This window comes from Pezoporus occidentalis, unplaced genomic scaffold, assembly GCF_034315485.1.
Source record: "Pezoporus occidentalis ecotype Australia unplaced genomic scaffold, CSIRO_AGI_Poc_V1 ctg308, whole genome shotgun sequence".
NCBI lineage: Eukaryota > Metazoa > Chordata > Aves > Psittaciformes > Psittacidae > Pezoporus > Pezoporus occidentalis.
In genome coordinates this window covers 58,501-78,134 of record NW_026915030.1, presented here as the reverse complement: position 1 = coordinate 78,134, position 19,634 = coordinate 58,501, and the positions used below count along the sequence as shown (strand labels likewise).

General features: G+C 62.5%; 2 protein-coding genes across 4 annotated transcripts; one reads left to right on the top strand and one right to left on the bottom strand.

Moving 5' to 3' along the window:
• The first annotated feature begins 836 nt into the window (after positions 1-836).
• On the top strand, positions 837-13,863 carry THOC5 (THO complex subunit 5). 2 transcript variants are annotated; one of them, XM_062627799.1, is made up of 20 exons: positions 837-905; positions 1,757-1,864; positions 2,705-2,848; positions 3,334-3,447; positions 4,021-4,118; positions 4,778-4,924; positions 6,690-6,804; positions 7,234-7,366; positions 8,779-8,856; positions 9,197-9,237; positions 10,030-10,129; positions 10,303-10,411; positions 11,555-11,656; positions 11,833-11,929; positions 12,197-12,311; positions 12,699-12,802; positions 12,894-12,981; positions 13,065-13,180; positions 13,348-13,538; positions 13,706-13,863. In XM_062627799.1, exons 2-20 carry the CDS (start codon positions 1,769-1,771, stop codon positions 13,767-13,769), a joined length of 2,052 nt encoding a protein of 683 aa, XP_062483783.1. In that variant the 5' UTR covers positions 837-905; positions 1,757-1,768; the 3' UTR covers positions 13,770-13,863. The 2 variants fall into 2 exon arrangements, with proteins under 2 accessions (XP_062483783.1, XP_062483784.1); XM_062627800.1 differs by having other exon boundaries at positions 876-899.
• A 998-nt stretch (positions 13,864-14,861) lies between these two features.
• NEFH (neurofilament heavy chain) lies at positions 14,862-19,098 on the bottom strand. Of its 2 annotated transcripts, XM_062627798.1 has the most exons (5): positions 18,252-19,098; positions 17,513-17,712; positions 16,797-16,921; positions 15,255-16,653; positions 14,862-15,212 (listed from the first exon to the last, which is right to left on the bottom strand). In XM_062627798.1, exons 1-5 carry the CDS (start codon positions 19,045-19,047, stop codon positions 15,093-15,095), a joined length of 2,640 nt encoding a protein of 879 aa, XP_062483782.1. In that variant the 5' UTR covers positions 19,048-19,098; the 3' UTR covers positions 14,862-15,092. The 2 variants fall into 2 exon arrangements, with proteins under 2 accessions (XP_062483782.1, XP_062483781.1); XM_062627797.1 differs by having other exon boundaries at positions 14,862-16,653; positions 18,252-19,097.
• Between the last annotated feature and the right edge of the window lie 536 nt (positions 19,099-19,634).

Genomic DNA, 19,634 nt, shown 5'->3' with positions numbered 1-19,634 from the left:
AGGGACCCCAAACCCCTCCATGTGACATCAGGGACCCCAAACCCCTCCATGTGACATCAGGGACCCCCCCAAACCCCTCCATGTGACATCAGGGACCCCAAACCCCTCCATGTGACATCAGGGACCCCAAACCCCCCCGTGTGACATCAGGGACCCCAAACCCTCCCGTGTGACATCAGGGACCCCCCCAAACCCCTCCGTGTGACATCAGGGACCCCCAAACCCCTCCATGTGACATCAGGGACCCCAAACCCCTCCATGTGACATCAGGGAACCCCACCCCCCCCCCCTGTGACATCAGGGACCCCCAAACCCTCCCGTGTGACATCAGGGACCCAAAACCCCTCCACGTGACATCTGGGTCCCCAAAGCCCTGCCCGTGACATCAGGGACACCACCCCCCTCCATGTGACATCAGGGACCCCAAACCCCTCCATGTGACATCAGGGACCCCAAACCCCTCCACGTGACATCAGGGACCCCAAACCCCTCCATGTGACATCAGGGACCCCAAACCCCTCCATGTGACATCAGGGACCCCAAACCCCTCCATGTGACATCAGGGACCCCCAAACCCCCCCGTGTGACATCAGGGACCCCCAAATCTCTGTGTGCCCCTGGTGCCATTGGGTCCCCATCTGTGTCGCCCCCCCCAAGCCCATGGATGCCCCCGCTATCACTGGGGGTCCCCAGCACCACGGGGGACCCCGCTCCTCGGGGCAGCCTCCCCCCAAGGCGGGGTTCGCCACGCCCACTGCGACCGAAGCCACGCCCACTTATGAACGCCGCCCGCGGTCCTCCGGTGAGAGCGTCCGCTAGGGGGCGCTTTCAGGCGCGCTGCGCCGCTCTAGTCTGCTCCTCTGTCGTCACTTCCGGGTGGAGCTGAGGGAAGCGGCGCGGTCCTGGTGTGTGGGGTCCGTGGGGCTCGGTGGGGCGGAGGCCCCGGTGTGTGGGGTCTGTGGGGCTCAGTGGGGCGGAGGTTCCGGGGTGCCCAGTCTGTGGGGCTCGGTGGGGCGGAGGCTCCGGTGTGCGGGTCCGTAGGGCTCGGTGGGAACGGGGGTCGCTGTGTGTGGGGTCTGTGGGGCTCGGTGGGGCAGGGGCTCCGGTGTGCGGGGTCTATGGGGCTCAGTGGGGCAGGGGCTCAGTGGGGCGGAGGCCCCGGTGTGTGGGGTCTGTGGGGCTCAATGGGGCAGAGGCCCCGGTGTGTGGGGTCTGTGGGGCTCGGTGGGGCAGGGGCTCCGGTGTGCGGGGTCTGTGGGGCTCAGTGGGGCTGAGGCTCCGGTGTGCGGGGTCTGTGGGGCTCGGTGGGGCGGAGGCCCCGGTGTGCGGGGTCTGTGGGGCTCAGTGGGGCCGAGGCCCCAGTGTGCGGGGTCCGTGGGGCTTGGTGGGAACGGGGGTCTCTGTGTGTGGGGTCCGCGGGGCTCAGTGGGGCGGAGGCCCCGGTGTGCGGGGTCTGTGGGGCTCGGTGGGGCAGAGGTTCCGGTGTGTGGGGTCTGTGGGGCTCAGTGGGGCAGAGGCCCCGATGTGCGGGGTCTATGGGGCTCGGTGGGGTGGAGGTTCCAGGGTGCCCGGTCTGTGGGGCTCGGTGGGGCGGAGGTTCCGATGTGCCCGGTCTGTGGGGCTCGGTGGGGTGGAGGTTCCAGGGTGCCCGGTCTGTGGGGCTCGGTGGGGCGGAGGCTCCGGTGTGCGGGGTCCCGGTGGCCCCGCTCGCAGTGGCTTTGCCCCCGTGGCAGCAGCTCTGCCTCCCCTCCCGCAGCCCGGCAGCGCCATGTCCTCGGAGTCCAGCAAGAAGAGGAAGCCCAAAGTGATCCGTACAGACGGGGCCCCGCCGGAGGGCAAGAGGGGCAAAGGCGATGGGGAGCAGGTAGGGCCCCGGCCCCCCCCCCTGCTGCAGCAGGGCCCTGTTGCGCTGAGCTCATCCCAGTGCTGGCTTTGTCCTCCCCCTTGGGGAGCTGAAGCCCATCCCTTAGAGGCAGGGCAGCTCCAATGCCTCTGAAACACTGAGCTTCCAGAGCTGTCTCCGTCTCTTCCAGGACTCCTCAAGGAGTCTGAAGTTCATGTGGAGACACAGGGAGAGCGAGCACAGGGCTGAAAGGTCCCTCGGGGCTTGCCCATGGCCTTAAAACGCTCCTGTGAGCAAGGGTGCTGGGGAGGGGCTCTTCATCAGGGGCTGCAGGGACACAACAAGGGGTGATGGGTTCAGAGTGAAACAGGGGAAGGTCAGGTTGGAGACAGGGCAGAAGCTGTTTGCTGTGAGGGTGCTGAGGCGCTGGCACAGGGTGCCCAGAGAAGCTGTGGCTGCCCCATCCCTGGCAGTGTTCAAGGCCAGGTTGGACACAGGGGCTTGGAGCAAGCTGCTCTAGTGGAAGGTGTTGGAGTTGGAGCTGGAGGAGCTTTAAGGTCACTTCAACCCAAACCATTCTATGATTCTACGGGGAAATTTGGGTTCAGCCAAAGGGGGGATAAGGGCTGGAGAAGTGATTTCCTTCCCCACTGGTCCTGTGGATGCGCTGGTGCAGGGCAGGTGCCGGTTTAAAGCCATGAAAGACAGCCTGAGCCTCCCGGGCTTCGTGCCTGGGGTTACCTGAGTCCTGGCTGTGGGGTTCACGGCCAGAGGCAGGAATTGAGCCCTGCTTTGTGTCCCAGTCCCAGTGCAGGGGAGCTGGGAGGAGGGAGGCTCAGGGGGTGCTCTCTGCCCCTGCAGGACCTCCGCTACTACAGCGAGGAGTGCGAGGTGGACCTCCGGGACCCCATCAAGGACTATGAGCTCTACAGAGAGACCTGCCAGGAGCTGCAGCGGCTCATGGCGGAGATCCAGGAGCTGAAGAGCCGGGGCATCAAGGACAACGTAAGGAGGAGAAGCCTCGGGGCTTGGTTCCATGTGTTTTCCTCTTTGGTGTTTTCCATTAACCTGAGGGAGAGCAGCCTCCCCCCTGGAGCATACACCCCATTGAGCTCAGTTTGGCCTTTGCCCGGGCAGAGATCGCAGTCACTGAGTTACTGAGCTCCTGCAGCGTGTCCAGGGGGCTGTGGGGCAGGAATCGAGGCTGGGCTGACCACAGTGGGGCTGGCTGGGTGCTCCCTGTCCTGTGTGGGTCACCAGCCCCGCCATGGCTGGGGCAGGCTTGCACTGGCAGGGTGGCTGCTTCAGGCTCCCTCTCGTCCAGAAGCGAACCCAGAGCCCTCCTGGGTTACATCCAGCGGTGAATCTGAGCGTGGCAGTGGGGTGACACAAGTCATGGCCCCCGCAAAGCCCCCCTTGGAGCAGCCCTGCGGGGAGCACGTGGGGCAGAGGGGCTCCCTGTGCCTCACCCCCTCCCTCCTCACCCCCAGGCTGCGGAGATCGACGAGCGGCGCGTCCAGAGCTGCGTCCACTTCATGACGCTGAAGAAGCTGAACCGCCTGGCTCACATCCGCCTCAAGAAGGGCCGGGACCAGACCCACGAGGTGCAGGGGGGCTGCGGGCCGGGACCTGTCCAGGTCACACACAACGGGTGCTGTGCCACGTTCAGGAGGAGCTGAGCAGCAGCAGGGGTGTGGGGTGTGAATTAGAGAGACTCTTGTGTGCTGCAGCAGAAGCTGCAGTGCTGCTGCCCAGCGAAGGAGCTCTCTTTGCTTCTCTCCTCAATAGAAAGGGAAGTCGGAAAGCTCCATCTCAAGAGGCTGGTGTGCTGCAGGCCTGAGGAATGTGAATACAATTGACCCCAAAGCTCTGCACCCAGAGCTCTGCAGTGTGTGAACACACTGTTGCATTGTGCCACTGCAGAGGCTGAGGACACGAGGGGACTCGGTCTGCGTGCCCCAGCAGGGCTGCCCTGCTCTGTGCCTTGTGCTGGGCATCACTTTGATGTTGTGATCATTTGGTTTCCCAGCCCTTAAAAATGTCTTTTTTTCCCCCAAAAATGAGTAGTTGCACAGCCTAAAACTTGCTGTATGGTGAGAGGGGCTTGGTGACTCCTGGGGGTGTGTTAGGAAGGCAGCAGAGCTTCATCCCCTGCTCTGGCCATGTCTGTGTTGCAGGCAAAGCAGAAGGTGGATGCGTATCACCTGCAGCTCCAGAACCTGCTCTACGAGGTGATGCACCTGCAGAAGGAGATCACCAAATGCCTGGAGTTCAAGTGAGTTTGGCTGGGGGGGAGAGGGGCCCTGGGGTGTCTGAGGTGGGGTGGAGGCCTCCAGTGTTGGGCATCGCTTCCTGTCTTGCCTCAGGCTCTTGTGGGAGGAGAGCGGGTGCTCCAGATGCCACCACACAGGAGAGATGGAGTCTCTCCAGTACTGTCCAGGCTGGTTCAGCCTGGAGAAGAGAAGGCTCCTGAAGGGGAGACCTTAGAGCAGCTCCAGTGCCTGAAGGGGCTGCAGGAAAGCTGGAGAGGGGCTTGGGACAAGGGTCTGTAGGGGTAGGACAAAGGGAATGGCTTTAACCTGCCCGAGGGGAGACTGAGCTGAGCTCTGAGGCAGAAGCTCTTCCCTGTGAGGGTGCTGAGGCGCTGGCACAGGGTGCCCAGAGAAGCTGTGGCTGCCCCATCCCTGGCAGTGTTCAAGGCCAGGTTGGACACAGGGGCTTGGAGCAAGCTGCTCCAGTGGAAGGGGTCCCTGCCCGTGGCAGGGGTTGGAGCTGGAGGAGCTTTAAGGTCCCTTCCAACCCAAACCAGGCTGGGATCCTGTGTTCCCAGAGCAAAGGTGTTGTCATTGACCACTGCCCTGTGAGCCATGGTTGAGCTGGGCTGCGCTGCAGCATGTCCCACCCTTCCCTGCTCTGATCCATCTGCTCTCACAGATCAAAGCATGAGGAGATCGAGCTGGTGAGCCTGGAGGAGTTCTACCAAGAGGCCCCCCCTGAAATCAGCCGCCCTGCCATCACCCTGTCCGAGCCCCACCAGCAGACACTGGCCCGCCTGGACTGGGAGCTGGAGCAGCGCAAGAGGTGGGGCAGTGGTGTCTGGGGCTGGTGTCAGGGCTGAAGCTTCTGATGTGGGGGATGGAGGTGTTAACCTGGGACATCCAGTGTGTAAGTGAGCCCTTGGTGTGGGGATTCGCTCCGTGGGGACCAGGGCTTGGTGGGGTCCTTGTATCATAGATGAGGGAGAGTCCTGGGATGCTGGGAGTGGAGCAACCTCCAAACCAGTACAAGGGAAGCCCCAGGCTCTGGGTGGTGGCTGTGAAGGTGTCCTGGCTCTCCAGAGGAGCCCATGTGTTCTCTCACCAAGGCAGTGAACATCAGCAGCAGCTCCTGAGCACCAAGGGGTGAAAATGAACTTGATGCTGTGAATTTTGATCCTATACAAAGACAGGCTGAGAACATTGGGGCTGCTCAGCCTGGAGAAGAGAAGCTGTGTGGAGACCTCAGAGCAGCTTCCAGGGTCTGAAAGGATGAGGAAGGGGACTCTTCATCAGGGACTGCAGTGATAGGACAAGGGGTGATGGGTTCAGACTGACACAGGGGAAGTTCAGGTTGGAGGTAAGGAAGAAGTTTACTGTGAGGGTACTGAGGCGCTGGCACAGGGTGCCCAGAGAAGCTGTGGCTGCCCCATCCCTGGCAGTGTTCAAGGCCAGGTTGGACACAGGGGCTTGGAGCAAGCTGCTCTAGTGGAAGGGGTCCCTGCCCGTGGCAGGGGTTGGGACTGGATGAGCTTTAAGGTCCCTTCCAACCCAAACCAAGCTGGGATTCAATGATAACTTCGTGTTTCCTTGGTGTCCCTTTGGAGGCTCTTGCAGCAGGGACTGGGGATGCCACCCACTGCAGAGGTGATAGTGAAGGGCGGGTGGTTACACACTGCCCTGGTTCCAGCACATGTGCCATGCAGGGCAAAGTGATGCCTGCAGGGAGCTAAGTGAAGCCAGGCTGGCTCTGGCGCTGCCGCTGCTCCTGCCTGTGCTCCTGCCGCTTGCCACAGTGGGGAGCTGCCTGCACAGCGCTGCTGTGGCTGAGCCGCGGCAGCGCCGTGGCCTGGGGCAGGCAGCCCGTGCCCGAGGAAGGGATTTGGGTTGGAAGGAGCCTGGCGGGGGGCACGCACTGACCCCACACAAGCAGAGCTGTGCTTGGGAGCAGCAGCGTTTCAGTCCTGCAGTGCCAGCTCTGTTGCTCCCTCTCGGAGCTGGGGTCCTCCCCACTGTGGGTGCTCTCGTTCTGTGAGGAGCATGAGCTCCCCCCCCTACTGCTTGTCCTGGGCAGCACGTTCCATGCTCAGCTGTCCCTGCTCCTGCCAGGCAAGGGTTTGGCAGCAGCAGCAATAAGGAGACTTAGCACTCTCCATATACACACGGGTGGCCAGGGCTTGCAGGGCCGTGGGGAACATGAGTTTTCCTGGGCTTTCACCAGTTCATGGAGCACTTGTTGTGCACTAAACCTCAGCTCTCAGGAGTTAACTGCAAGGACTTGATGTGGAGAAGCCTCTTGAGGAGCTCGGTGGGGTCAGCAGGGCTCCATCAGCTTGGAGAGGCTGCCTGGGAGTGGATCTGCTCAGCTGCTGTCCCTTCTCAGAGCACAGCTTGAGGCCAAGCTTCCATTTCCTCTCCCTGTTTGTTTTCCAGCTCTCATGGGTTCCTTTCTCCCCTGCTTGCCCTTGGTCTTAGAGCTCTTTGTCCCCGTGTCTGGGCTCTGCTGGTGCCTGCAGTGAGTGGTCAGGTCAGGAGCGCTGGGGCAGGCTCTGTAGCTGTGCTGTGTGGTGATAACCAGTTCCTACCCCCAGGCTGGCGGAGAAGTACAAGGAATGCCTGACCAGCAAGGAGAAGATCCTGAAGGAGATCGAGGTGAAGAAGGAATATCTGAGCAGCCTCCAGCCTCGGCTCAACAGCATCATGCAGGTACTGGAGCCCCACAGGAGTGGGAGAACACCCGAGGGCTGTGTTGAAGAGGTGGATCTGGAGACATCCCATTCCCGGTGGCCCAGGGGTGGATGTGCCTCCTGCCAGGTGGAGCGGCCGTGTTTATGCGGCAGTTCCTGCGGAGCGAGGAGCTGTTAAATGGGCCTTTCCCTGGAGAGTCCACGCGGTTCCAGCCCCTTGTGATTGCCCTGGCAGGGAAGAACAGGAGAAGGAACTGGGTTATTTTCAGATCCAGAAGTTTTCCAACAAGGAGAGCTGCCAGCCCTCCCCTGGGGGCTCGCTGTGCCCATGGCTGTGTTTAACCCTGCACCACGGCCGCTGTGCTGGTTTCCAGTCTCATGGCAAAGGGGAGTGAGGAGGAGGAGCTGTTCCGTTCCCGGTGATGAAGGTTGACTCTTGTCCCTCCAGGCCTCCCTGCCTGTCCAGGAGTATCTCTTCATGCCCTTTGACCAGGCACACAAGCAGTACGAGACAGCCCGGCACCTCCCACCGCCTCTCTACGTCCTCTTCGTTCAAGCCAGTGCCTATGGTCAGGCCTGTGGTGAGCATCAAGGGGGGCACAGTCCTCAGGGACACCCTGAGGGGCTGTCACCAGCTGGGGGCAGAACTTCCCCCAACGGGATGGATTTCACTCCTGCTTGCAGCAAGCACTGCTTCAGGGATGCTTGTGTGCATAGGGTCATGGTGTTGGAAGGGACCTTAAAGCTCCTCCAGCTCCAACCCCTGCCACAGGCAGGGACACCTTCCACTAGAGCAGCTTGCTCCAAGCCCCTGTGTCCAACCTGGCCTTGAGCACTGCCAGGGATGGGGCAGCCACAGCTTCTCTGGGCACCCTGTGCCAGCGCCTCAGCACCCTCCCAGGGAAGAGCTTCTGCCTCAGAGCTCAGCTCAGTCTCCCCTCTGGCAGGTTCAAGCCATTCCCCTTGGCCTGTCCCTACATCCCTTGTCCCAAGCCCCTCTCCAGCTTTCCTGCAGCCCCTTCAGGCACTGGAGCTGCTCTCAGGTCTCCCCTTCAGGAGCCTTCTCTTCTCCAGGCTGACCCAGCCCAGCTCTCTCTGCCTGGCTCCAGAGCAGAGCTGCTCCAGCCCTCACAGCATCCCTGTGGCTTCCTCTGGCCTCGCTCCAACAGCTCCATGTCCTTGTGCTGGGGGCCCCAACACAAGAAGTGTTTGATCCCATCTGCTCTGCTGCCAGATTCTGCTGAGCCCAGAGCGTCAGGGTGGCCCCATGGCCAGGCACAGTGAGGCAGCAGCATTTGAAACCTTGTTTGCTCAGCTCCCTCGCTGGAAGAACTGCTTGGGAAGCTGCCTTCCCACTCTGCCCCCTTCCCAAGGTCAGCAGGAATGTCCCTGCAAGCTGGCTTGGTGCTGATGTGGCCTCCCAAGAGCTGTCATCCCATGGGGTGGGTGCTGGGTTGTGCCACCCATGGGTGCTGGTGACTGCAGAGCTGTGTCCTTCCCACAGCTCACCTGAAACCCTACATCCCCTTCAGCAGCTTTGTGTTTTGAGAGCCTTTCTGAAGCTTCCCTGAGTGGGGAGGGATTTCCCAGCAGGGCCCAGGAATCCCCTTGGGATGCTGTAGTGTGGAAGCTGCAGGGGAGGCTGGAAGGACCACGCTGGGCACTTGGGTCCACACCAGATCCCTGCTAACCTGTGGCCACAGGGACAGCTCCTCGCTCCCTGCTCCCAGCCTCTCTTGGAGGGGTTCATAAAGATTTGACCTTTGTGGTTTCCAGGGCCAGTCCCTCAAACCCCAGCATTTTCCCTTCTCTCACCCCATCCTTCCCAGGAGATCCAGCCCTGCAGTGGCCCCATAGAGCCCCCTGGACAACGGCCTCTTCCCACTGACCCTTCCTTTGAGGTTTCTCTGCCAGTGGGAAGTGGGAGCTTCTGCCAACTGCCTTGCCCAGACAGAGGGGGGTTCCTAGCTTGGTTTTTGTGTCTCCTCTGTAGATAAGAAGCTCGTGGTGGCCATTGAAGGGAATGTAGAGGAAGCCAAAGCCTTGTACAAGCCGCCTGAGGACTCGCAGGGTGAGTTGGGGTGGTGGTGCCTCTCTGCAGGCAGAGGGTTGTGTACAGAAGCGGGTGGGTGGTGAAATGGTGCAGTGTCAGAGCTGCTGGCCACAGTCCCTGGCACCTCATCCCCTCCGTCCCGAGCTCCTCCCTCCAGATGGATGCTCACAGCCTGTTAGAGTGATCCCTGGCACTGGGGATGTGGTTCTGGGTGTCTGCATCCTGCCAGGGCCCTGCTTTGCAGGGACAGAGGTGCCTGGGGGAGCTGGGCTATTACAGAAGGGACTGGCCCTGCTGCTGGTTGTGGGGGAGCTGCTGAGCCCAGGCAGCCCCTGCTGACCCCCCTCTTTCTGCCCAGATGATGAAAGCGATTCTGATGCTGAAGAGGAGCAGACCACGGTAAGGGGTAGCACTGTCACCATGGGCAAACTGGGCTGGGCCTGGTAACGGGGACGTGCTAGGGGAGCTGGGCCCTACGTGCAGTGAGCACATGTGGACGTGCACTGAGTCAAATCCAGCCATTCCTCGGGAGGAGGGAGGTGCCATGCCCAGTTCCTGTCCCACATGCAGGAGAGCCAGGGCTCTGTGTCCCACCACGCTCACATCCCACCTGGCAGCTCTGGCTGGAGCTGCTCCACTTTGTATAAATAGCCTGGGGCTGGAGGCTGGAGTCCAGCCTGGAGGGACCCAGCTCCATTCCCTGCTGTCTGGCAGAAGCATTGAGCTGGACTCTGCACCATGGTGCTCCCCTGGGTGGCATTTAGGTCTAGGTTTGGGGTTGGAGGCTGTAGGCACTGGCTGTCCCCAGCATGAAAGCCCAAGGAGGTCTGTGCCACCAGTCCTCACCGCCCAGCAGCAGTGCCTGGTGTCTTGGGCTCTTGCTGTGGGGAAGGGTAAAGGGAAGACCCTTGGCTTCTGCTCCATGCTATGGAGAAGCTTTTGGGGCCAACAGGTCCTTGTCCTCATCTCACAGGGGTGGGGAAGCTCCTGGAGGCTGATGGAAGGGCAGGAACCATCCTGCTTTGTCCTCACCCTGCAGCAGGGTGGGGGTTTCCTCCTCCCTCCTTCCCCAGGCTGCTCAGTGCCCGCAGTGCTGGGGACTGGGGAGGGAGGCCAGGGGGAAGGAGCAGTGGGAGAGGAGGGTGGGCACTGAGGAGCAGGAGGGGCTCTGAGAGCTCTGTTCCACCCCAGAAGCGACGCAGGCCCACCCTGGGCGTGCAGCTGGATGACAAGCGCAAGGAGATGCTCAAGCGCCACCCCTTGTCTGTCACGGTCGACCTCAAGTGCAAGGGTAAGCAGGGCTGGTGTGAGGGATGGGTGACAGCACCCAGGGAGTCACCCAGCGCCAGCGTGGGACCCTGGCTGCCCCACTCCCTGCTGTCCCAGCAGAGGGGCACATAGATCCCCTCTGCAGAGCTCCAAGCTAGAGCAGACAGCAACAACGACCCTCCTCTGTTGGTGCAGATGAGAACGTGCTTCATCTGACCTTCTACTACCTGATGAACCTCAACGTCATGACCGTGAAAGCCAAGGTGGCCACTGCTGTTGAGATGACAACCGCCATCAGTGCCGGGTAAGGGGATGCTCTCCTGGCTTGGCCTTTGCTGGCTAAAGGAGACCCAAAAGAGCACAGCTCCATCTCTGCCTCCAGGGAGGCTTTTCACCTTGCACATCCTCTGCCCTGTGCTGTCCTTCCCGTTAGCTCCAGGGCCTTGCCAGGAGCCGTGTCAGGCTGCTGCAGCATAGGCAGCATCCTTCTCCTCTCCCTCTGTCACAAGCCAATGGCAGAGAGCTTGGGAATGTCTTAGGGGAGTGATGCCAGACCTGTCAGGAGCTTGGGGAGAGCCTCTCCTGCTTCTATCATGCTCTTGCAGCCCAACTGCCCCCCTCCCTCCTGCAGCCTGTGCCTGGCAGCTCCCAGTCCCCGCTCACTCTGCAGGTCACCTTGTCTTGAGCACCAGAGATGCAGCTGCCTCTCCCTGTGCTCCCCGGAGCCCGCTGGAGCCTGATTTGTGTGAGGAATAGCTGCAGTGGGAGCCTGCCCTGGGAGCTGCCAGCTCTCCAGGGGCAATCCCAGGCCAGGAGGAGGTGCCTGAGGAAGAGGGAGGTGGGAGAGACTGGTCTGGGTGTACCTGGGAGCAAGTGCTGCCTCCCAGCCTGTCCCATCCAGAAAGAACCTCTTGGTGTTCTCTTACCCCTTTAGGTACCCCAGCTCCCCATGGCAGCAGTTAGAGCCTCTCTGCAGGGTGCTCCCTCCCTCGAAGCACTTGGCCAGGGCGGTTGTGACTTGAGCCAAGGCCCAGATTCCAGCCCTTTATGCTTGGTCAGGTTTGTGAGTGCAGTCAGAGCTGAAGAATCTGATTTTGTGAAGCAGAATTCCTCTGCTTGAGCTTGTTGGGTGGCAAACAGGCATCAGGCTGGGCCCTGCCTGTGCTGGTGATGCTTCCCCTTGCGCATCAGGGGGGTTCCGTGGGAGTTAATGCACTGGAGTGAGCAGCCTCCTGGGAAGCGGGGAGCTGGTGCCCTGTGGTTTCACAGCCAGGGAGGAGACAGGTCTCCTGTTGGAGTGAAATTAGGGAAAAGCCATTCATGGTCCTGAAACCCACCTCATGGAGCTCATAATCCCCTTCGCTGCGCTCGGAGCCTGTCAGGGGCCGCCCCAGCGGGACAGGGAGCACCGGCTGCTGCTGACTCCTCTCTTCCCTCTTCCCACCAGTGACCTGCTCTCCCCGGACTCCATCCTCAACTGCCTCTACCCAGGAGACCACGGGAGGAAAACGCCCAACCCGGCCAACCAGTTCCAGTTCGACAAAGTGGGGTGAGCGGGGCGCTGCCCCACACAATGGGGGCAGCTTCACCCAGCTTGGCCAGGAAGCCAGTGTCCTGCCAGCTGGCACTGGGTGGGCTCACAGGACCTTGGGGTGCTCCCTCCAGCTGCCTCACAGGCAGGGAGTGCTCTGGGGGTGGCACAACCCTTCCTTGTTATCCCCACAGCATCCTGACCTTGAGCGACTACGTGACAGAGCTGGGGCACCCCTACGTGTGGGTGCAGAAGCTGGGGGGGCTGCACTTCCCCAAGGATCAGCCTCAGGTACATCACACCTCCTTCTCCTCCCCACTGGAACATCGAGTTGGGGTTTGGGGACACTTGTCATCTCCTGTTGCTCCCAAACCATGGGGCGGGCTCAGTTGGGATCAGTCTGCAACGGTGCCACCCCAGTGCGTCTTACCTGCCACGTGTGACAGTCTGAGCCCTGTTACAGGCACCGAGCAGTGACTTGGGCTGGCCCCTGTGCCTGGGTGGGTGTCTGTGGAGGACACAGGCTGCTGTGATGGTGACAGCCCCTCCTGCCCGCAGCACACGGTCACTGCTGACAACACGCTGAGCGCCAGCCACATGGAGCTGACGGTGAAGCTGCTGCGCTCGAGGCTGCAGTCCCGCCTGGCTCTCCACAAGCAGTTTGCATCGCTGGGTGAGTGCCCTGGGGACAGGGGCTGTGGCAGCAGGGTCCTCCTGCACAGGAGGCCTGACTTGTGTCACCTTGCATGGTGCCACCCTCCATTCCCAGCCGTTCCTTCTGGCCGCAGGGGCGGTGGGGACTGCCCTGTTGGGGGGGGGAGAGGAAAGCTGTGCCCCCTCTCAGACCCCAGCACCCCTTTGGGACTGGCCATCCCTGCACTGGGAATGGATTTGGGCTGTGGTGGGAGGTGACCCACGTCTCCACTGCTTCAATCTGGGCATCTCTCAGAAGGATAACGGTGTCCTCAGGTGCTGGGTTTGGAGCATCCCCCCTGCAGGACAGTGGCAGAGCCTTGTCCCCAGCCCTGCCCTGCTCATGGGTCCTTGTCCTTGGTTCCAGAGCACGGTGTGGTGCCAGTCTCCAGCGAGTGCCAGCATCTCTTCCCAACCAAGGTTGTCTCACGCCTGGTGAAGTGGACTGCCATCCCCTATGAGGACTACGCGGTAGGTGCCGAGCATGAGGCTGGGTTCCTTTATCCCTTCCATCTCCTGCACGGTACCAACACCTCCTTATTCCTCTCGTCTCTCCTCCCAGGAGCTGCCCTACACTAAGGATGTGATCGAGGCCGGCTTGGCTGAAGACACTCACCTCTACTACATGGCCCTGATCGAAAGGGGAACAGGTAAGAGCTTTCCTTCCCCTGGAGACTTCTGACTCCCGCAGTGGGTGCCCCCATGGGTGATGTTTCTTCCCTGCCCTTCCCAGCCAAGCTCCAGGCAGCCGTGGTCCTGAACCCCGGTTACTCCACGCTGCCGCCCATCTTCAGCCTCTGCCTCAACTGGAAAGGAGAGCGAACGGGCAGCAACGATGACAACATTCGGGTAACGGGGGCTGTGGGGAGAGGATGCTTTTGGGGGTGTTCCCAGCAGTTCTGTGTCCATCGGAAGCCATTGGGGTGAGCTGATGGCCAGGCCAGGCCCGGCCCCGGAGACCTGGTGGCTGCAGCACAGACCCAAACCGGCGCTGCCCCAATCGCTCCCTCTTCCAGGCCATGGAGAGCGAGGTCAATGTGAACTACAAGGAGCTGTGGGGTCCCAAACCTGGCCACCAGCTCCTCACCAACCAGCTGCAGCGGCTGTGCATGGTGCTGGATGTGTACCTGGAGACAGAGCCCCATGACACCAGCGTGGAGGGGCCCAAGGAGTTCCCCCAGGAGAAGATGTGTCTGCGCCTGGTCAGGTGAGAGCCCAGGGCCAGGAGGGACCCTGGGTATGGGTTGGGTCCTTGCAGGGCTATGGTGGCACTGCTGGCCCCTAGAGCATGGCCTTGCCTGAGCTGGAGCCTCTCCTTTAGCTGCCTGTGGGCTCCCTGCCTGCTGTGCTCAGCTTCTCCCTCTTCTCTTGCAGGGGACCATTGCGCCTGAAGCCCTTCAAGTTCAACTACCCCCAGGGGTTCTTCAGCCATCGCTGAGGGTCCCTGTCCCAGCCTGGGCAGTTTCTTCTCCAGGGTTTTGAGTTTCATTAAAGGGTTTTGTAGCCAAAGGGATTAAACAGTGAAGGAAGCAGCGTGTGGGGGCCTCGTCTGTCCTGAGGGACCCACAGGGGCTGCAGCAAGCCCCAGTCTCTGGTGCTGCTGATGCATCCCCTTGCCTGGCACAGTGCCTGCCTCCTGCCCGCCCTCCCTCCCTCCCTGCCTGCTGCTGCAGGGCCTTGGGACCATGGAACTGAGATAGCTAAAAACTGACATAGCTAAAAATAGCCCTTTTGCAGAGCCTGCACTGCAGCCCCAGCCTGTCCTTGTGCTGGCTCCTTGCTGACTCAGCACAACCCTGACGCTGCAGAGGGGCTTCAGGGCCTCCCTGCACTGTGTGAGGGGCTGGTGGGGATCCTGCACCCCTGTATGGGGACAGGGAGGTGGGGCCAGTCCCACAGCCAGGCTGGCAGAGGTGGGGCTCTCTCCCCATTCCCAAGGTCCTTGTCCCTCCCTCCTCTCCCCTTCTTCCCTGCAAGCAATTTCTCCCCCATGAAGGCCACCAGCCCCTCTCCCTGCTTCCATTCAGCCCCTGCAGCATTAACCCAGGCCCCTCCAGCCCCCTGAAGCTGTGCTTTAGGAAAGACAAGGAAGATCAAACCCCACTGCAGTCCTTCGTGGGGAGCAGGGGCTGACCCTGGCTCCAGCCCGCCCAGACACAGGCTCTGCCTGGCAGGGGCTGGGTTTGCCACAGGGATCACCCCAAGCCCGCCTCCAACCGCGTGTGCCACATCCCAGCACCCCAACCAGGCTTTCCCACCTTCCCCCACCACCCCTTCCTCCTCCTCCTCCCCCCAGAGAGGAGCCAGCAGAGCCAGGGCATCTCTGTAAGCACTGTATTTGGTTATTGCACAGGAAGCAAACAACAGTGGGCTGGGGTTCCTGGTGCCCCATAGGTGTCAGTGAGCGGTCCCATAGCACCCAGCCTCTCCCACCAAAGCCGGTTGCACTCGGGTCACTGCTCAGAGGTACAATTGACCCCACCAGCCCCCTCCCAAGCAGCTTGAGCTCTGCATTGCACTCATCCATCATTGCACATACATGAGATAAATGCACTTGGTGGAGAAGGGCGCTGGGGGCTCTTCTCCTGGGTTATATTCAAGTGTTAAACGTGGCACACTGGGCTAGGGAAGCTTCGGGCAGGGCACGAGGGGCTGTGGCTCTCACATGGACATAGTGCTAAGGTCAAGGCTGGCCCAGCCCTTGGTGAGGAGCAGAGCAGCTCCTGTGCCCAGAGGTGCTCCTCAGCGCCCGGGGCCCTGCTCACTTCTTCCCCACAGCCGGCTCTGGGGCTTTGCCCTCCTTGCTGGAGGGGACCTCAGCCTTGGCAGGGTCTTTACTGGCTTTGGGCTCATCTTTGGGTTTAGCTTTAGGCTCCTCCACCTTCTTCTTTGGCTCCTCCACCTTCTTCTTTGGCTCCTCCACCTTCTTCTTTGGCTCCTCGGCCTTCTCCTTCTTTGGCTCCTCAGCCTTCTCCTTCTTTGGCTCCTCGGCCTTCTCCTTCCTTGGCTCCTCTGCCTTCTCCTTCTTTGGCTCCTCCGCCTTTTCCTTCTTTGACTCCTCGGCCTTCTCCTTCTTTGGCTCCTCGGCCTTCTCCTCGGCTTTTGGCTTCGCAGCCGCTTTGCTGGGCTCGGGCTGTGGTTTTGGGGGAGCTGCCTCCTCTGCTTTCCCTTCCTGCGCAGGTTTGGGGGCTGGCTTGGTGGGCTCCTTCACCTCCTGAGCTGCAGGCTCCGGTGCCTTCTCCTTGGGCTTCTCCTCCTCCTTGGCTGGGGCATCCTTTTTGGGAGCTTCCTCAGCTCCAGGCTTGGTGGAAGCCTTCGTCTCCTTGGGCTGCTCCTCCTTCGCAGGGGCTTTCAGCTCCTTTGGAGCGGCCGGGGTGGGCTCCTTGGCTGGGGCCGCTTCCTTCACAGGGGACTTGGCCTCCTCCTTCACAGGGGACTTGGCCTCCTCCTTCACAGGGGACTTCACGGTCAAGGTCTTGGCCTCCTCCTTGGAAGGGGTTGGGGGCTTCTCTGGGGACTTCACCGCTGGGGGCTTGGGCTCCTCTTTGGAGGGGGCTGCAGGTTTCTCTGGGGACTTCACTGCTGGGGCCTTGGCCTCTTCTTTCAAGGGGGGTGAGGGCTTCTCTGGGGACTTGGCTGCTGGGGGCTTGGCCTCCTCCTTTGAGGGGCTTGGGGGCTTCTCTGGGGACTTCACTGCTGGGGCCTTGGCCTCCTCCTTCGAGGGGCTTGGAGGCTTCTCTGGGGACTTCACTGCTGGGGCCTTGGCCTCCTCCTTCGAGGGGCTTGGGGGCTTCTCTGGGGACTTCACTGCTGGGGGCTTGGGCTCCTCCTTTGAGGGGCTTGGGGGCTTCTCTGGGGACTTCACTGCTGGGCTCTTGGCTTCTTCTTTTGTGGGTGTTGGAAGCTTCTCTGGGGACTTCACTGCTGGGCTCTTGGCCTCCTCTGAGGGACTTGGGGGCTTCTCTGGGGACTTGGCAGCCACCGGGCTCTTGGGCTCCTCCTTTGAGGGGGACTCTGGTTTCTCAGGGGACTTTGCCTCCTCTTCACCCCCTGCTTCAGCTGCCTCCTCTTCCTCCTCCTTCTCTTCAGCCTCTTTCTCGGCCTCCTCCTCCTCCTCCGTCACCTCCTCAGTCACCTGGATTTCCTCCGTCTGCTCCTCCACAATCACCGTCTCCTTCTCGGATTTTTCCACCACCTTGATCTTCTCCTCGCTCTTCACCTTGATGCTGGCAGCGATGCTGGGAGCCTTGGGGACCACCTCGGGGAAGGACAGCATCCCAAAGCCAGACTCCATCCGGTATTCCTCCCCTTCCAGGAGCTTCCTGCCAGGATGAGACCAGAGTCGGGCAGTCAGTGATTGCTGCTCCCCTCATCCCATGCCCGCGAGCTGCCAGCCATGGCCTGCAGCTCCATCTCCCTCAAGGAGTGTCCGCAGGGACACCGGTGCCAGGGGCCCACCCCCTACCTATAGGCAGCAATTTCGATGTCCAGGGCCATTTTGACGTTGAGCAGATCCTGGTACTCCCGGAGCTGAGCTGCCATCTCCCACTTGGTGTTCCTCAGCTCACTGTCAAGCTGCTGGATGGTTTCCTGCGGGCAGGGAGAGAGATTGGTGCCATGGGGAGGGCACAGTCCCCTCATGCAGGGTGTCACAGAGCACCCCTAAACAGTGCCCTGGTCTCCAGGTTCACCCAGCATCAGGGTGCCCTCACCGAGGGGCTGCAGCCCCCCTGTGGATGCAGAGGGAAAGGGATGTGTCCAGGGGCTGTCCCATTCCTGGTGGAGGCCCCAGCCCCTTCCAGGGCTGCCTAAGGCAGGGACAGAGAGTGGGAATGTTTCTAGGATTTGGGCAAGTCTGTGGCCACCAAACCACTGCCTGAGGTTGATGGGGACAGTGTTTCAGCCCATGGCCACCACCCCACACACCCCTTTGGGCTTTGCATCCTAGCTCTGGGACACAAGATGTGACTAGAGCCATTTGTGGCCAACAGCATGGGCAGGTCAAAGAAAGAGAATGGCTCCATCCAGGATGAAGTGGAAGAGGCCGGCTCTAGACACAACCCTGAGGGTTTGCCACATGTCCTCACGAGCTCGGATGCCAAAGCAGCAGCCTCAAAGCTGCTCCTCCCCAGCAGCTGGAAAGTCCCTCTCCACTGGCCGGTACCCAGGCTGCTGCTCTACCTGGTAGGACAGGACATCTGCATGATGGCGCTCCTCCGAGTCCTGCCGTTGCCTCTCCAGCGACTCCTGGGTCCCTTTGAGCGCTTCCAGCTCGGTGGTCTTGGACTGGAGCTGGCGCTGGTACTCGCCGATCTCCTCCTGTGCCAGGCGGATGGCGTCCGTGTTCACCTTGGCCACCTCGGAGAGCTTGTCCAGCCTCACTGCAAGGGGACAGGAGAGGCTGCAGGCACCTCCAACCCTGCAGAACAGCACATCTATAGGGGCCCCCCATCAGTTCCTGCTGCGATCTGTACATGTGCCACTGCTCGCACCCGGCCACGGGTGGACCCATTGCCCTGCGGTGAGGCAGGGGGTGGGGGGGTGTTACCGCAGTGTCCTACAGCCCCCCATCTGAAGGATACGGAGGACGGGAATTGAGGGGGACACACACACACACACACCCCCCCCACAGCCCCTGCTGCTGCCCCAGCGCGCCCATGGGTGCGCCGCGCCGCTGTCCATGGTGCTGAATGGCCGCTGTCCACGGTGCTGAACCGCGCCCGCCCCGGTGCCCCACCCTGCAGCGCAGCAAGGACACTGCATCCCCCCCGCACTGCAGCGCACTGCAACCCCTCTGGCGTCCTCCAGAGGAAAGGGCCGCACCGGTAGGGCACCCCTAAGGGCAGCCTAACGGGGGGTCCAGCCCCCCAAAAGCACGCTGTGGGGCTGGGGTGAGGGGGGAAACACCACGGGCACTCACCGCGGAACCACTCCTCTGCCTGCAGGGTGCTGCGCGCCGCCGTGCCCTCCAGCTGGGCGCGCAGGTCGCGGAGCGCGGCAGTGACGCCGGGGCGCAGGGCGGCGGGGAGCTCTGCGGGGGGCTCCACGCGGGCTTCCCGCAGCAGCGCTCCCACCTCGGCCCGGTGCTGCCGCCGCAGCAGATCCGCCTCCTCCCGCAGCGCCCGGGCGCGCTCCTCCAGCGGGCCCCGCGCCCGCTCCTCCTGCGCCGAGAGCTGGGCGAGCCCGCGGGCCGCCGCCTCCAGCTCCGCTCGCTGCCGCGCCTCCTCCTCCAGCCGGCCCCGCAGCGCGGCCACGTCCTCGGCCAGGCGCGACCGCTCCAGGCGCAGCTGCCCCTGCTCCGCGCCCAGCCGCAGCACCGTGCCCCGCATGTCGCGCAGCTCCCGCGCGTACAGCTCGCCCATGGCCGAGCGCCCCGCCTGCTGCTGCCGCAGCGCCGCCGCTTCCGCCGCCAGCGCCCGGTTCTGCTGCTCCAGCGCCCGCACCCGCTCGATGTAACCCGCGAAGCGGTCGTTCAGCACCTGCAGCAGCTCCTTCTCGTTCCGCACCCGCGGTTCGCCGTTCATCGAGTCCAGGCTCTCCGTGGACGAAGCGGCCGCGCTGCCGCCAGCGCCCGGCGCGCCCCGAGCCCGCCCCAGCACCACCGAGCCCGGCCACGAGTGGAACCCGCTGGAGGCGGCGGAGCGCAGGGGGCCGCGGCCCGGCTCCTTGCGGAGCCCCCCTGGGGGGCCCAGCAGCGGCTCCAACAGCAGGCTCATGGCTGCCCCGGCACCGCTGCGGCACCGGCACCGCTGCCGCCCCCTTTATAGCGCTCGGGGCCACCGCTCCGCCCCGGCACCGGGGATGGGGATGGGAGCGGCCCCGCCCAGCGCCGCAACCCCGCGGGTGCGCGGGGACCCCCAGGGCAGAGCCCGGCCCCACCGAGGGGCGAAGGAGAGGGGGGTCCCCTACAACGGGGGGCCCTGGGGGGCTCCACGCCAGACTCCTCCCCATTGGTGCCCCCCGTGGGTCCCGGCAGCTCCGGGGGGGGGGGGGGGTATGTGGGGAGGTTACCGCACCGCTCCCCCAAACTGACCGGGGGGTGGAACTTGGGGGGGCTCAGCGAGGGCTGCCCGGCCAATCAGCACGCGTGGACAGTCAGCACATATAGACCGCTGGCCAATCAGCATCCACGGCCCGCGAGGCTAATCGGCACATAAAAGGTCGGACGAGTCAGCAGGTAGCGATACAGGTGCCTACTGCTCAGCCAATCACAAGCCAGGCCCATAGAGCTCAACCAATCAGCAGTCAGGCCCATAGAGCCGAGCCGCTCAACATAGGACCCAGCCAATCACCAGCCAGGTAC